The sequence below is a fragment of the Sarcophilus harrisii genome, chromosome 5, assembly GCF_902635505.1.
Source record: "Sarcophilus harrisii chromosome 5, mSarHar1.11, whole genome shotgun sequence".
In the NCBI taxonomy this organism is placed as follows: domain Eukaryota; kingdom Metazoa; phylum Chordata; class Mammalia; order Dasyuromorphia; family Dasyuridae; genus Sarcophilus; species Sarcophilus harrisii.
In genome coordinates, this window is record NC_045430.1 from 29,413,226 (window position 1) to 29,430,672 (window position 17,447).

A 17,447-nucleotide genomic window follows, 5' to 3' on the forward strand; every position below is an offset into this window, starting at 1 on the left:
TTCTACTCCCTTTTACCTATACTGTTTCTTTTGGAAAAGTATATCCTTTCAAAATAATAGTCCAGAGATGGTCTTAGTGATACCCATGAGCTCAAAATTGTTTCCTTGCTTTAGGACCTCTACTATTTCCTTTTGTTTGTTTCATCATTTGTCTGTAGATATTTGAAGTTGCAAGTTTTATTAGTTAGTCCTTTCTTGGATTTTGCCTCCTGTGAAATCCTGGCTGTTCTGCACTCCATCTCTGGCCAGGGTTCTGTTATTTTCATTCCAATATCACACACCAGCTCCTCAGTTAGCTCTTTGGTCCCTGATTTTTTTTTTCTCTTTTGTATACCTTGCACCTTATGTGCAACTTTGAGGAAAAAACCAGACCATGTCCTTATAGTCTTTGATTTCTTGCTCAAGACTTCCTTGGTGATGACTATCAGCATTACTCTTTTTCTTATGCCCTTATGGATAATCTGAAATGGGCAGCTGTCATCTGGATAAGTTTGCAAGGCTTTGGCCTCAGTGCTTGGATTTTTTTTGGGGGGGAGGGGGGATATCAACCATTACTGCTCCCATTTTATATTGAAATTACTAAAAATTAAAAGTATATTAGTGACTTGTGTTCTTTGTAGTAACTTCTGTAACCCATTTTCAAGATCAACAGATCTTGGTACATAAACTTGCCATGGTAGTCTTTTTGCAAATATTTAATATAATTTGTGAAATAAAAAAATGATCAAATGTGTAATGAAATTATGTTCCTCAGTGCTTTGACAAAGGATAAAACTAACTCTGCTCAAATCTTTTTGTCTCTCGGAAGGGTGTCTTTTAGTTGCATCCTTCCATTAGCTGCAACTTTTTCTGTTGAAGATTTTATTTACACTAATCATGCCAAGATTGATGTATTTCACTTCCTTTGGTATGTCTACTTACCAGTGGTCATTGGTCAAGAACCGACCCTGTAAGGAGCTCGGTCAATGTTATTAAATAATCTGAAACCTTTTGATTCTTTCTTCGCCCTTTTCCTGCTTTTTCTGTCACAGGACTGGAGGAGATATATGATTTATTTTTTCCTTGCTTTTGGGTTTGCCATGGCCTAAGAATCCATCACCAAATGGACAGCCTACTAGTGATAGTTTTCTTGGTAATTAATGAGGTTGATCCTTGGCAAGTAGATTCCTGCTATTAAAGGGATCATGTAGTTGCTTTCATAATGAATCTTTGTCCAGGCTGCATGGTAGAACTTGTGTTCTCCAAACTTGGTCTTGGAGAACCAGGGCCACTTCCAAGCCACTGTGAGACATGGGATTAAGACTTTGTGGAGTAAACATTTCATAATATTTGTTGACAGGAATTTAATCATCCTCTAACCTCACTTTTCTCTGGATCTTTCCCCATTTAAAAACTTAAATTTTAGTTAACACTTTATGTTTTCCCCTCAGTGATTACTTTGCTTTCAATATCTAAAAATGAGCTTTTTCCTCCTAAAAGTTGCAGTGAACTCTTAAGTTATTTAAGGCTTTTTACAGCTGAAAAATTAAATGATTTTAACTTGACATAATTTCTGTTGGTGAAATTTCTTCCAAAAGAAAAATGTAAGAAACCAAGGAATTGAATTCAGTTTTTGTAATCAGTTGAGATTTGCACATAAATAATTATAATGCAATTAGAAGGTGATTAAGATGTAGAAAAATTTCAGTAGGTTTGAAAATATTCAAAGAAAGACACAGATCACTTTCTAAATTAGAAATTCAAAAATTTTACCTCTTTGCTCATTGAAGACCTAATTTCCAAATTCCAAATTTTGACATGATTAATTAAAAGCATTTAAAAGTACTAGGAAAAAATAAAACTATGAGACTACCTTGTGATTTGAGTTAGTTACTTAAGGAGACCTCGGATATGAAAAATAATTGCCATCTCTTCTTTTTATAACATTTTAACTGAATAGGACAGCATTCAGTGTATTTTTGACTACTGGCATGAATGAAATAATACTATGTGATTTATTTTAAAATAGCCAGCTTTAAACAGTTAAATATAGAAGGTTTCATTCATTTCCTGTAAAAAGAAGCGTCATTATCATTTGTTGGCAGTGTGTGAGGGAGAATGGTATTTGCTGTATATTAATAAATCATATAACATGAGTCATCCTCGAGCATTCTCTGAACCCCATTTGCAAATGAGATGAGTTTCACAGTTACACAATAGAGTGGTGTGATTTCACTCCCCTTTCATCCTAGCTTTAGAAAATGTTCCTACTAAATTTTTCTTCTCATTTTGACGTAGAACTTTCAAATTTCCTTACAATAGGTGCTTTTCCTCAAACTTATCTGCTACACTCTCTCATGCTATTTTTTTAGTATCTTTTAGAGCTGCTATTCTTTCAGCCACAGTAAATATCCTTTTTGACTATAGAAACATTCACTTTTATGGATTTTTAGGTATAATTGGCTACATTAAAAGGCTACATTTGTGTTATTAAGAAAAAATTGTGTCACATATGCTTTTACTATGTAGATATTTTACCTGAAATATTCTGTGATTCTGGGAATCATTTAGTCTTGTAGAAATCTCATCAGCATTTCCTTTATACAAGAATATTTGGCAATAACCCAGACTTAACACAAGTTGGATGCCTGAGACTCTCCTTTGCTTTACCCTTTGTAGCATTTTGGCTGTCTTTAAGTTTGTATTGTTTTAATAATATTTTATTAGAAATCGTTATGTAGTTACAATAAAAATGAAGCCATTTTCTTGAAAGATAATTGTCAGTTGTAAAGGTCAAGTCAAATTCAGTAAGGATATAAGTAGGGCAGGGTGTGGGATGAGATGTCTTTTGAAATTAGTTTATAAATATACGTAATATATAAAGTCAGGTGACATTTCATGTAAGACTTTCTATAAATTGTGGTATAGGTGAGATTTAAGGCCAGTTTGTCATGTGTTTTAAACTATAGAGATATTAATATGTGGTTTGATGTCATAAAATGTTCTCCAGGGAACAAAAGCACTTGTGTAGCCGTCTTATTAATGAGTCACTTATGACTACAGTTTATATGTTGTCTTTTTGAAGACAGCAAAGAAGCTGGGTGAAATAACTGATTCAGAGTGAAATTTCTCCAAAAACACAAATCAGTTTTGTTTGACCTTTTGTGGATTATGTGGCCAATTAGACTGATATCAACTGACTTTGGAAGTAAAAGTCTTTTTGTCTTTGAAATTAGTAATTCGACACCTCTAGGACTAGCTCTGAAAATCCATGCTAAAATCTGGGGGTGTTTTGGGGGGCATTGATAAACAAGTGGTTTTAGAAGGAATTTTTTGGAAGTTAAAACCTTGATAGCTGCTGGTATTTTTATTTCTGAATTCAGGTTACTCAATGTGTCCCATAGTAGGAGTCTGTAGATGGGAGAGCCTTAGAAATCTTAAGAAATGTGGAACAACTACCGACACATTTAGTTTGGAATCGTATGCAGTCCAGTCTCTACCATTCTCTTTTTGCCCTGTGACAAAGGACAAACCACAACCAAACTTTTCACTTCTCTATTATTCTAAAAAGAGAATTTCAATATGGGAATAGGTAGGGGTTGGAAGGCAAAGAAAAAACCAAGGAAATTCATCATGGTGAATCAGAGTGTATATTTCTCTATCTTTCAAAATGTAATATAGTCTCTTCTGGAGCTAGAAATGATGCATCTTTGTCTCTTAATTGTTGTTGCTCCTAGTAGAGGCACATTCTTTGGGATTGGAACTTGACAAGAAGGGGAATGTTTGAATGTTTCTTCCCACTTCTTGACATTTGGGCATTGGGATATTGTCGTACTAAGTTACAATTGGAATATTGTCATTTGGACTTAATTGGAACAAGATCATAGATGGTGGAGGAAAAGCATACGCTGATTCAGGAAAAGAAAAAATGTCATTCAAAATGTTAGGACCAATTTTCATTCATTCTTATCATTCACTTGCAACATCACTTTAAAATTATGACAAAACCTTTGTCCCCATCAAGGGAAATCTGGAATTGCATTCCTTTCCTTTTTTGCTTATCCAAGCAACTACCTTGCCATATGTTCTCATGATGCAGAAAGAGAAGAGGGGGAGAGGGAGAAGGAGGGAGACAGAGAAGGAAGGAGGGAAGGGGAGAGAGAAAGTGTGTCACAAAAATCAATAGAATTCGTTTTTGGAAATGATGCCCATTTTTTATCACCTCCTAAATTGCATAAGTTAGAGTTAGAAACCAAATTATAAGTTTTCTAGAATTATTTGAAAAACAGAATTTTCTATACTCATTTTATTTTCCATGCTAAAAATGACCATTATTAACTGCAAAGTAATATGAAATCACAGTTTACAGCATTGAAGAGTTTGTTTTTCACCTTTGTCATCAAATGACAGTGTTCACAATGCCTCTTTAATGATAGTATTCTGGAAAAGTCCCAGGCTGCATTTTAAAAAGCGTAACAATAACAGTATATTCTGAGAGGTAATGCAATGTAGTAGATGAAAACTCAGCTATGTAGCATCAGAAAGACTTGTCTGACGCATGATACTGACCTTGAGCAAGTCACTGAGCTTGGTTTAGTTCTTCCAAGAATCTCTTAAGACAACAAGCTACAACGTAAATGCTGGTAGACTTTGGGTTGGTAGAAGAAATTTTGTGCCTGGAAATCATCTGTACCAGTGAAATCTCAGTTCTGCTCCTCCAACCCACGCCCCCAAAACAACCTGAAAAACTTTGAGCATATTTAGCTTTTGTAGACTGAGAGTTGTCACCCCTGTGCTAATATGAGGTAACATCTTGGAAGAATCCCCGAGATAGTAGCAAGCTATTAAAAATGAACACATTATCTAATTGGTGCTGTTTGATATGGATATCATTTGTAATTTTATTCAAAGAGGACTGGGGAGATTGTCCTTAATCTCATGCCTATTAAATGATCAGCCACACATTCTGTGAAGAGGCTCTTAGGGACAGGTGGTTTTTTCCAGTCTTGATACCTCAGAGGATGGTGCTATCACCAGGAAGCCCCATCTGAGCATGATACAGGTTCCCTTGTCTAATCTTCATATAAGGTCACATGGAAGAGGCAACCCTTTCATCTTCAAAGAAACTCTAATCACTTTTAAGTGTTTTAAGGAAACACTTCTTTCTAGAAGTGTTTTGGGCTTGGGAGCAATCATAAGTTCATTTCTTTCCTGTTCTCAACCCATATTAAGAGAAACTACACAGATACTGTGTTTAGAGCTATCATATAAACGGATGACAAGGAGTAGGGGGCAAGGGAAGTGATGGGAATTGCTATCCCACCCAAGAGAACATGAGCCAAGGCACCTTGCTAGGATTAAAAACTGTCACAAAACTCCAGGTATTGAATTGGGTGCTTACCTGATGTCATTGCCAGAAATTGTGTACTCAGTCATCAAGGAATGTGCTAGAACAAAAGTTGGATGGACTACTTAGTGGGTGTTTTAAAAAGACTTTCTTATTCAATTAAGGGTTGGACTAGATGTTTTCTGAGATTTGTGCTCTTATGATAATTACAGTATTTCAAATACCTGTGAAAGTTTTAGGTTCATTGCGCTGTTTTGTCACTGAAAAGAAGAAGGGTTCAGGGAGAACTTTATGAAGGAATCTAAACTAATTCTTGACAGAGAAAAAGACGGATCGAGCAAAGAGTTGGCAGGATAGAAACAAAATGAGCATACTGCTTTGTGTTGGAAGCCTATTAAATCTTGTGTTTGGTCTTGTACTCCTTCCCAGTCTTTTATTGACAAAAATGCTTTCCCTGCTCTCTCTGGCTTTTCCCTGAAGTCCTGCTTGACTTTAGCCATCAAGTATGGTTATTTATTTGCACATCCACAGACTGAAGATTCCCTCAGAAGACTTTACCATTGAGGAAATAGTCTCTATCCACTTGTTTTCTCTCGTGCCTAATTCCCAAACCTGTTAAAATTTAATGGTCTTCCTGTAGTTACTTGATCTGTAGTAACTTCATCTGTCCTGAAAGCCAGCCCCCATCTTCTTAGATGCATACACACCATGCTAACGCTGCTCCAGCCCTGCAAGTCACATCCATAGCAGAAATGGGAAAAGAAATGTCTCTTCAGTTTCTTTGCTTATTACTTTGCCCAACAAAGGAAGTAGTTGGCGCTTATTGAAGCTTGTCTTTTTCTATGGCCCTTCAGCTCCTTGGATTGTCGGGTTTTCAGGTCAGGGACTGGTTTTGCCCTTTTTTGTATACCCAGTATTTAGCACAGTGCCTGGCACATAATAGGCATTTAATTAATGTGTATATAAGATTCACTGCTTTCCCAGCATTCCACGTCCCCTCTCTGTGCCTCTTGAAAACTCATGAGGAAGGTAGTTTTGTCTGCTTTTGAAGTGCCATCATACATTCTTCCAAAACCTTCATTTAGCATAATCACAGTTTCTATCTATCCCAAGCTCCTGTTTTTTTGTGAACCATTTTATGGTATAAGATGGCTTGTAAATGCAGCCTGGTATAGGCTGCCATCCACTGATGGAGGGCTATATGGTGGATATGGTAGGTAGAGGGCTATATGATGGATAGAGGGCTATCCTGGAAGTCAGAAGGACTTGAGTTCAAGTTTTGCTTACATATTCCTTGCCAGTCTGTTATGTACTAGCTTTGTATTATAGATTGAGCCTCTTCATGTTCCAGATAACTCAGTTTAATTCTTAAAATAGAGGTATTTGTCATTCTGCATCAGTGCTACATTAGCTTCATCATTATCACTACTATCACTGGCATTACCACTTTAGTGGTGAGATGGTTTCGTTTCCATAATCACAATTCCTTATGCTGATGAAATCCTTGACACAACTCTCTCCCCCAAGCTAATTTATCAGAAGGAAATTATTTTCTCTCCATGGATTGTTCATCATCTCAAATGTGCATGTCTGCTTGGATTAGGTCAGTCTACATGGTAAAATTTTTCTCCTAGACTATACAAATTTTTATTTAGATTAATTGAACTTGGTCAAAATCAATAAATCTCAGCACCTGCATCGTTTTCACTGTACTTTTATTGAGTGATAGTATGATATAAAATTGATAGAAGAATCATCTGTGTTTAATGACTGCTTTTAAGCAGTCACGATGCCTCTGGACTGCGAGCTACTTGCTGGTTATAGAGTCTTCCTAGAGGAGACTTCAAATATGTGTAGGACCCTGGGTAGAACCCTGTTGGGAAGCATGGTGCTTACTGTGCAGGTTACCCCTCTTTAATCTTCCCTCTAACCCTGATTCCAACCTTGATTTAAAATTTCCCTCATCTGTGCCTTTGATAAACCTAAGGGAACTGGGTAACTGTCTCCTGGTGTCCGATGGGAATCAGACTTGTTCCATTCTAACTACAGAGTTGGAAGAAATGATTAGAAATAACTTAAGGATACATTTAAGGGAAACTCCTGAAAAATGAATTAGGACTGTCCAAAGTGGGAGTGCTAGAGCTTGGTTTGCCAGGGGTTTAACTTCCATGGGGGATGGTGAGCACCAAGGATACTGCTCTCTGCACTTGGACATGGCAGCAGCAGCAGGGTTCAGAGGTGACTAGGAAAGGTTCCAGAATCTCTCTATGGAAAGGCTACTCACACTCTTAAGCCATTTGATAAGAATTATATTTCAAGACATAGCTCACTGAACACATAAATTGATGAGTTTTAGATGCTAGAAACAAATACTGTTTCATCACTTAAAGCTAGTTCTTACATACTTGATTCATTTCACAAACCTCTGTATTAGCTCTCTTTGTATATGACTCATCTACCTAAAACCTGGGAAAAAAATGTTACTAATGTTCTATAGAGTCTTAATATAACTATAGATTTTTCATATATGCTTAGTATTGGTATATTATTTAGGCTTTTATGATGATGTGTTTTTGATATTTGAGATTGGAAGGGAAGTTAGGACAACAAAAGGGTAAGGAACTTAGCTACTGGAGATGACATTCTTCTCATTCACATGAGTGGTACCCATATACAATCAGTTTGTTTTTTCTTCAAGTGACTGTGTGAACAAGAGGAATCAGATACTGTATAGGACTATTTATTATATAGAGTTTGTTGTGTCCCAACAGAGAAAGCATTGTTTCTATGATCTATCAGCTGAGATATAAAAAAAAAATTGCTTTGTTGTATAGAATTGTTCTTTGTTTTCCTTTAAATGTTTTTTCCCCTTTGTTTTTTAAGTGAAGGCTAAATTCAGTGAATCATGGCACCTAGTATGGTGCTAGGTTTTGAGATTGTATAGTCTCTGTATAGATAGAATAGTAAATAGTCATTCATTTATTTTTAAGTGTTTGCTATGTGTACTGCATTCTGCTAGGTGCTAGAGTGAAGCATATAGGAGCATAACTGACCATCCTTGCCTTCCAAAAGCTTATGGTTTAATTAAGGGAGATTAAAAAATAACTTGTGAAATGATTAACAAACAGTACAAGATATGGCAAGACCCTATTGAGTTCTGTATAGATAAATGCCACAGGACCTGTTCAGAGAAGAGGGACCTTGTTTTGACCTGAGGTGATGAAGGAAGATTTCATAGGGGCGGGAATTGAATTGGGTTTTAGAGTTTATGAGGATTCAAATAGAGTGGAAAGGAAAGAGAAGTACCAGAAGATAGAGACTTAGATGGAGTAATAGATCCAGTCAGAAATAAACAGGCAGTTAGGTGAAAGTAAAATTGTCTTTCTGGAAAGCACTTGAGTGCCAATACATTGTTGGTGGAATTGTGAATACATCCGATCATTCTGGAGAGCAATTTGGAGCTATGCTCAAAAAGTTATCAAACTGTGCATACCCTTTGATCCAGCAGTGTTACTACTGGGCTTATATCCCAAAGAGATCTTAAAGAAGGGAAAGGGACCTGTATGTGCAAGAATGTTTGTGGCAGGTCTCTTTGTAGTGGCCAGAAACTGGAAACTGAGTAGATGTCCATCAATTGGAGAATGGCTGAATAAATTGTGATATATGAATGTTATGGAATATTATTGTTCTGTAAAAAATGACCAACAGGATGATTTCAGAAAGGCCTAGAGAGACTTACATGAACTGATGCTGAGTGAAATGAGCAGGACCAGAAGATCATTATTTACTTCAACAATAATCTATGATGATGGACCTGGCCATCTTCAGCAATGAGATGAACCAAATAAGTTCCAATGGAGCAGTAATGAACTAAACCAGCTACTTCCAGAAAAAGAACTCTGGCAGCTGACTAAGAACCATTACATAGAATTCCCAATCCCTATATTTTTGCCCGCTTGCATTTTTGATCTCCTTCACAGGTTAATTGTATGATATTTCAGAGTCTGATTCTTTTTATACAACAAAATAACGGTTTGGTCATGTATACTTATTTTGTATTTAATTTATACTTTAACATATTTAATATGTATTGGTCATCCTGCCATCTAGGGGAGGAGGTGGGGGGAAGGAGGGGAAAAATTGGAACAAATTGGAAAATTACCCATGCATATAACTTGTAAATAAAAAGTTATTAAAAAAAAAAAAAAAGAACTTGAGTGTCTAAGTGTAGATTTAGAAGTCTCATACATATGTGGGGATGATCATTGGAACCATGGGAGTGGGTAAGATCATTAAGGAAGAAAATTTAAAGAGCTACCAGTCTTCCTAGCACCTTGGTCTTCTTTTCTTTGGATACATGCCAATTCCTAAAATATGGTACCTGGTGTAGAACAAGAGACCCTCCTTATGTGATATGATTGTTACCTCACTCCTCCTGACCCCAAGCGCCTCAATGTGAGCTAATAGCACACTAGTTGTTTTCTGTTCCTCGACCATACAGTGACTTAGATTCAGATTTCTGTCTGCTAAAATCCACAGATATTTATGATATGAATTGTTACCCTGTGTGACGTGTTTCTCTAATGCCTGTAAATACCTCCTTCCCTTTGAGTGTGCCATAGTACTTTATGGGAACTGCTGCTGTTATTGTGCTTTCTAGCTGCTAAATCCTGAGCCTTAATCCAGCAAGTACTGAGTTTAAATTTGGCCTGAGATATAGGACAAGTCCCTTAATCTGTTTGCCTCAACTTTTTCAGGTGAAAGATGAAGATACTAAAAGCACCAATCACCTAGTCTTTGAATACATCCAGAGACTCTCCCCCCTTGTAAGGAAAAAAAAGGCGGGGAAACCTTGGGGAAGTCTCAGTAAATAGTCTTTGCCTCTAAACTGGAGGGTATTTATCCCCCTAACTCTTAGTTAACAGCTCACAGAGTTGCTGTGAGATCAAATGAGATGTGACATGTTAAGTGCTTAGCATATAGTAATTATTGTTATTACTGTTAGAACATGCTTAATTGTAGTTATGTCTTCTCCCCATGTAAGTGCAGCAAGCCCACATATCAGAGGCTGTTTGGAGGAATAGGAACTTTTGGAAGTTTAGAGAAGGTGCATAATTAGATGAAATAAGCTGTTTATTATACTTAAATTGTTGGCAGTGCTCAACAATTGGAATGGAAAGTGTGGAAATTGGAAGGTAGAAAAATAATTTCTGGGGAACAATCTAAATTTGAATAGATGAGTACCTGAAGTAGGTTGGTCATTATGAAATAAGAAAGAAAGAGGTAAATACAAGACACATCATGAAGGGAAAATAATTATGTAGTAGGATTGTGGATCAAGAACTACATGTAGTGACCAGTTAGACTTGAGTGGCAAGAGAATAAGATGTCAGAGATATCTCAAGAATTTCACACATGGATGATTTGGGATGGACAGTTCGTTTAAGAGGAGAAAACAAAAAATTGCCATTTAGAAGTACTGAGTTTCATGTGAAGATTGTGTATGAATTTGGAACTAGGAACATGAAGCTAAAGCTTAGGTGGGAAGGGGGGCTATAGTGAGCAGCTGAGGTGACATTTGGAGCCATGACTTGTAGTCAGAAAGAGCATGTTGAGATAGAATCATCTTACCTTCACAAATTATAAGTCAAGTGAGCCACATTTCCTTGAGTTTTCTTTGTGAAGGAACACAGGGCACAGTTGGGGATGAAGCAGTGCGTAAAGGATATTGTCTGGTCTTCTCTTCTTCCTTTGTTCTCATCTTTTTCTTCCCATCAGGAATGATATCTTATTCTTATAATTAAGACTTAATAAAATTAATACTATCTCAGTAAAGATTCTCAGGGCCATTTGCCTGGAATGTTGCTTTAGTTTCCTAGCCTATTTATCCTCTGTCTTCACTTCTTCTAATGCAATTCAATTAGCATTATTAAGAGAGTATTACCATACTTTCTGTATAGTAAGCTGCAGGCAACTAGGAGGCACAATGAGTAGAGTGCTGGGCCTAGAGTACTTATCTTTCTGAGTTCAAATCTGGCCTCAGACACTTACTGTGACACTGCCTAGGACCCAAAGCCAACAGGTGGAGGGAGAATTAGATTAGATTAGGAGAATTAAATTCTGGTTTATCCTACTCATTAGTGGTTTGATGAATTATGTCCCTTTTCTGTTCAGAAACTTTCAGTGGTTAATAGCTCTTGAGTTCTCAGTGTATTGTATAAAACCAAAATAAATGTCTAGCAAAATTATCATTAAGAAGTACTAAAAAAAGCCAATCCAGAATGCTTTTAAAATTAACTTAGTTTTCTTTACTTTTTTTTTTTTTTTTTTTTTATACTTTCAGGATCTAAATAAACGTTTGTCACTTCCTGCGGACATTAGAATACCTGACGGTTATTTAGAAAAGCTGCAGATAAATAGCCCTCCATTTGATCAGCCAATGAGCCGGCGCTCTAGGAGAGCTTCCTTGGTGAGTTTTGAAGGATCTCTTACTCCAACAAAAATTAAATCAGCCTTTGACTTGCTAGATATACAATTTTCAAATTGTAGCTATATTTATTTTGGCATCATAGATCTTTTGAGAGTTAGTATGATCTAGTAGAGAGAGAACAGCTTAAGTTATTTGAATGTGGTAATTATGTATGCACTCTACTATTTCAGAAATTATTTATATTACTATTAATGTTATCTTTAAATTCTGGGAAATTTGAGAAATTTTCTTTAGGGCTTAAAATGGCTTATTCATTATGCACTTTGTAATTTTTCCCATTAACTAAATAGCCAAATTGGTATATATATATGTATATAACCCATACTTTCTCCTCCAAAATCTGATTTGTATAAAACCAGATTTCACCTTATAATAAACATGTTCAACTGTGTATGTGTGTGTCCTTTTTCCCCAAAAAGAAATCTTATTGTAGGAGTATGTTCTATGTTCAGCCCAGTATGAGTTTTGTTAGAAATTCTGTATGTCTAGAGCTCTTCCTGAGAAATCATGACGTTGAATTTGTATTCCATAAAGTTTGGCTTCTGTTGTTGGAGAATGTGACCAGGGAAGGAATCAAGAAAACGGCTTATAGAGTGGTTCTACACCTGCTTTCTGTTTTCGTATTTTGATGAAGGTGGCAAATTTAGATCGTGAATGGTTCACTAAATAAACAATTTATATGAATTCAAGGAGATTCCAGAATAGCAGCATGTACCCAAAGCTTCAATATAGCCCAACAGGATTTAGAATAATTTTTTAAAAACCATAATATAGATATTAGTTGGGTTTTTTCCAACCACAAATATGTGCTTTGTGTTCTCTCTGAGACATGATACAAGATATTACGGTAAGTATAGAAGAGTCTGTAATTCAAAGTCTGGAGCATCAGATAAATGAATGTTTAATAAAGGGGATGTGAATACCCTCTGTACAGCATACACGTTTTGATATGGGGGAAAATCCGTAGACTTCTCTCCCAGCCCCAAACTCTCTGCTGAGTTACTTTTCTGTGACATGTTTTCTTTTGAGAAAACTTTTTTTTTTACATGATTTCTTATTCATTTCATATAAACTACTATATCTCTTGAAGTTATTAATCAAATATTTCAGACACCAAAGTCTTGACTAACATGTTTAAATGAGTGTGCTATGATTATGCTTTGTCTCCAGGGGAAAATAGCTGTGGATTTTCCCATACTTCCTATGTGGCTTTTCTGTCCATCTCACTTCTCCTATTTTCTGATGGTAGCTTGTTCTTTTAGACTCTTTAGTGGATGGATCCAAGAGCTCAGCCTGTTCTACCTGTGACATCTAAATGCAACTAAATGTTTTTAAAATTTCATTATAAACTTAATCATTATTAAAAATATTCAAAAAATATATGAAATATAGGTAGAAGAGGCTGAAGCCAAATGAACCATTTCCAAACCATGCTCTTGACACTTTAATCAGCCTCCTCCTGTCTCTCTTTCTCTCTACCAACAGAACCACTCTGGACTCTGAGGGAAGAGCTGGTGCCTCCCCACCTGACTTTTCATAACAACTTTCCTTTCCCCCTTTTGAGTTCCTCATTAGCTCATTTATTTTCCCCCATTTCTACCCATTAGATTGTAAGCTTTTGAAGAATATTACAGATGAGTTATAGATTTTCACTTGTGCAATTCTAAATTGCCCACATTGGTGAAATCCCATGAATATATCAAAATGCTTAATCATGATAATATTTAAGTTAGCCATTCTACACGTGTTGAACTTGTAATTTGTTTTCCGATTCTAATGCAGTTTTCTGCTGTGGCTAATGAGAAAAAATTTGTATTTTTTATCCTTATACCCACTGGAATAAAGGAATGAGGAAAAAAATGATGTCAATCTTGGGGAAACAGGCACTCTCATACATTGTTGATTCTACTGCAGGCATGTTGGAAGGCTAGTGATTTATCACCACCACCCACTCCACCCCACCCCACCCTACCCCTCCAAAAAAAAAACAACTCACAAACCACCTATTATATTGCCAAATATCATGGTAAATTTTTTTTTCTATATTTGTTCAAACTAACCACAGATTAAGGGGTAGCATTCATTCCTATCAATCATTTTGGAGCTTTTTATGTATAGGTCTCTTGTGCAAATGTCACTATTATTGATAAGTTAATGTCTATGAATTTGGTACATTTTGTCATTGACATAATAGTATTATTATGTTATATGTCTTATTTTAATATTTTTATTTATTATAGACTTGTCTTAATTCTTTTTCATTTCTTTTTATTCTAATATATAATATATGTAAAATACATGTTGTTTTTGTAGATTTTTTTCTTAAATCATTGCCACTAGATTTTACTAAATCTCTTATTCTTGAACTTAGTAGTTTGTAATTACCTCCAGTGTCATAAAGACACAGGACAAAGAAAGATCTTGGAACTTAAGTGGTGTTAAATGGAGGTCAGCCTGACATCTTTGCACATCAGTTCTGTGAAGGAGACAAAACAAGCACTTTTAATTTTTTATCTTCCTGGTAGAATTAATCTTCAAGAAAAAAAAGTATTTCCCATGGGTAATGAACTGTTTGAAGTTTGAGGATGAAAAATGGAAAGAAAAATAAACTTTGCCTTACATTCATTCTTTTTGGGCAATGATGCTTTTTTTTTTTTTTTTTTTTTTTTTTTAGGTTATAGCCTATACATAGTAGATTCTTTAAAGTGCTTACTAAGCTAAATTGAGTGGAGTTTTAGGCCATTTGGAAGAGGTTGCTCACTCATTTCATTTCAGGATGAATGAAGAATGTTCCCAAATTTCTAGTACATTCTGCTTAAACTAAAATGCCACCTAAAATATTTCAATCAAAAGCACAAGCACAGCCTTCTACCTAGCAATCCTAATGATCTGGAAAGACTTCAAGTATGGGCCTTTTACTTGACTGTGCTGGTAGCCGGGTAACGAATCTTTGAGTTTCTAAACTATCCAACCACCTGGTAAAGCCCAGGTGGTTTGCATCTTTATGTGTCTTGGATTGTTTTTAAGATTTTGTGATTACTAGTTTATTAGGGAAACATTAACTAAAGAACAAAATGTCTCTAAATATCACAATATGTCTTTTGAGTCAGTTGATATTTATATACTTTATATTAGTACTTTACACTAAGTTATTAATATACTGAGTTGCTCTAAAGATAATGCTTATTTGACTTTACAGATTTTTGTGATCATAGGACTAAGAGTTTAAAAGGACCTTATAAGTCATAGGTTAAGAAGTTAGTTGACAATTATTTGTGAAGTACCTGTTGTGGTGTGCTTAAGAGTCCAAAATCTAAGAAGCTCGGGTAAGAGAAGAGAACATGAAGACAGCCTGCAGGCCTTTGAACTAGGAATGGCAAGGAATCACTCCTAGGTTGTGATAGCTGGAAGAAGTATGATGTAAATGGCTAAAGCAGTAAAATATATATGACTGTTAGGTTAAGGAAGAAAGATAATGATTTTTGTATTAGATGTATTGAGTGTGAAATACCTGTATCTCAAGGCGGGACTGGCATTCAGGATAAAAGACAGTGTGATGAATCCCTAAGTTTGAGAGCCTTCAGCTTAGAAGAAATAGTTGAGTCCTTTTGAGAACTGATGAGAAACAGGGCACACAACAAAGATGAAAGAGAGTCCCCAGCAGAACCTTGTCCACCATGATAGCATTTGTATGTGAATGGTCATCTTGTCAAGAACAAGTGGTCAGCTGGGGGGGGGGGTTAGAAGGTTTGAGGAGGGGAGGGCAGAGATGTTGTCTTCAGCAGCAAGAAATGCTACAGATACACAAAGATTGAGGACCCAGGAAAAGGCAGTTAGTTAGCAAGAAAGTAATCTTTGATAGTGCCATTGCAGTTGAGGGTTGAAGTGAGATTGCCTGAAGATGAGTGAACAGAAAGAAAGTAGAGCAATGACCATAGACTTTAGTTTTCTGGAACTTAAGTGATAAGAGGATCAGTGAACAACATTTACCTAATATTTATTCTGTGTAAGACATTTTGTATCTTCTCCCCCTACTCCCTTTTTTTCCCCAACTTTTTTTCATGTTTTGTCTTCTTTCATTAGACTCCTTGAAGGGGACTGTCTATATCCCCAATCCTTAGCACAGTATTAGATCATATTAGGTTTTTAATCACTATTGATCCACTGACCAAAGTATAACAGTCCTTGTTTCTAGAAGCCTCTGTTCTTTAGGAGGGTCACCAGAAGGTTTTTTCAAGGAAAGGGATTTGTACTTGCTTCTAGGCAGCAAGTAAGGAGTCAAGTGGATGAGGAGAGATTGAAAATTCTGGAAAGAGAAAGGAGGCTTAAAAAGAGACAAGCTTGTAGAGAAAAGGGTTAAGGGGAATGCATCCTGGAAGGCCTAAGTGAAGGAGTAGTGTTAGCAAGTAGAGGAAAGGCCCAACTCCTCTCCTTTGAGGAAAATTGTCTTGTGTGGAGGCGATTTGAGTATAGACATTCCAAAGTTAAAAATGTTCTTTGTTGTCAAATGCTCAAAAAAGGTTTAATAGTGTGGTAGTACTGATAGAACAAAAATAGCAGATAAAAACAAAAGTCTGAAATTTATTTCTATATCTAAAGTACCAATGACTTTATGCAAGATTAGTGATTCTAAATAATTTTAATAGGATTTAACTTAGACGGCTAAAATTACAGATTGGGAATATTAGTATCATTTCCTCTAGCTTCATGCCAGATGTAAATGAAAGAAAGATCTAAAACTTATCATTTGCAGTTTCTTTTTTTGCTTAATGATGAAATTAAGGAGAACAGTGCCCCCTAATGAATTTTCAGAGCATTGAGAGTGGAACATTAAATTGCTTCAGTCATGGTGGTTGATTGTTTCCTCTCGTTGCTTTAAATTTATTGTCATGGCTTTGGAACCCAAAATGAAATCTGCTAGCTGTATTTCAGTTTGTGAGAATGACATATTGTAATTTCTGCACAGTTTTGTGTAATGTCTTAGGACTACGATGTCCAAGATGATGCAGACTGAACCTTAGGTTTATGATTAGAATTGCAGTATATGGATACAACTGTTGATATATCTTACTGCTTCTTATTTTAGATACAACTTGAATTTTTCGTAAACTTCTAAAAATCAATTTTTTTAAAACTTTGAATATTAAATTAGTTTTTTAAAATATGAGTATTGCATTTCTCCTGTTTATAAGTTAGTAGCAAGCATCTAGAGCTAATTATTATCTTCCTAAAATTTTATGCCCAGACATGGAAGAACTGTCACCTCTCTGGTTTTGGACATTCCCTTTCTTCCTATCCGGATTCACTTTCCTAGCTATCATTGTCACATGCTTGCAATCCAGCAAATTTATTGACCACTCTAGTATTATAATGTGTAATTCCTACACAAGCTGAGTTGTTAACACATAAGATATAGAGTCCAATGGGTAAAATTTGTGTGGACATTTTTTTTGTTTTGAAAGGATTTTTTTTTTTTTCAAATCACATCCTTCTTATGAGATTACATACATATTACCCAGAAAAAGAACTCTGAGAGATGACTAAAAACCATTACATTGAATTCCCAATCCCTATATTTATGCACACATGCATTTTTGATTTCCTTCACAAGCTAATTGTACAATAATTCAG

General features: G+C 35.8%; 1 protein-coding gene across 3 annotated transcripts in view; it reads left to right on the top strand.

Annotated features, from left to right (window-relative positions):
* Positions 1 to 17,447, top strand: part of CDK17 (cyclin dependent kinase 17) — a 144,813-nt gene that overhangs the window by 92,027 nt on the left and 35,339 nt on the right. For all 3 annotated transcript variants that reach the window (XM_031939815.1, XM_031939816.1, XM_031939814.1), the window contains one exon: positions 11,670 to 11,795. In XM_031939815.1, coding sequence (XP_031795675.1) covers positions 11,670 to 11,795 — 126 coding nt within the window. The remainder of the gene's footprint in view (positions 1 to 11,669; positions 11,796 to 17,447) is intronic.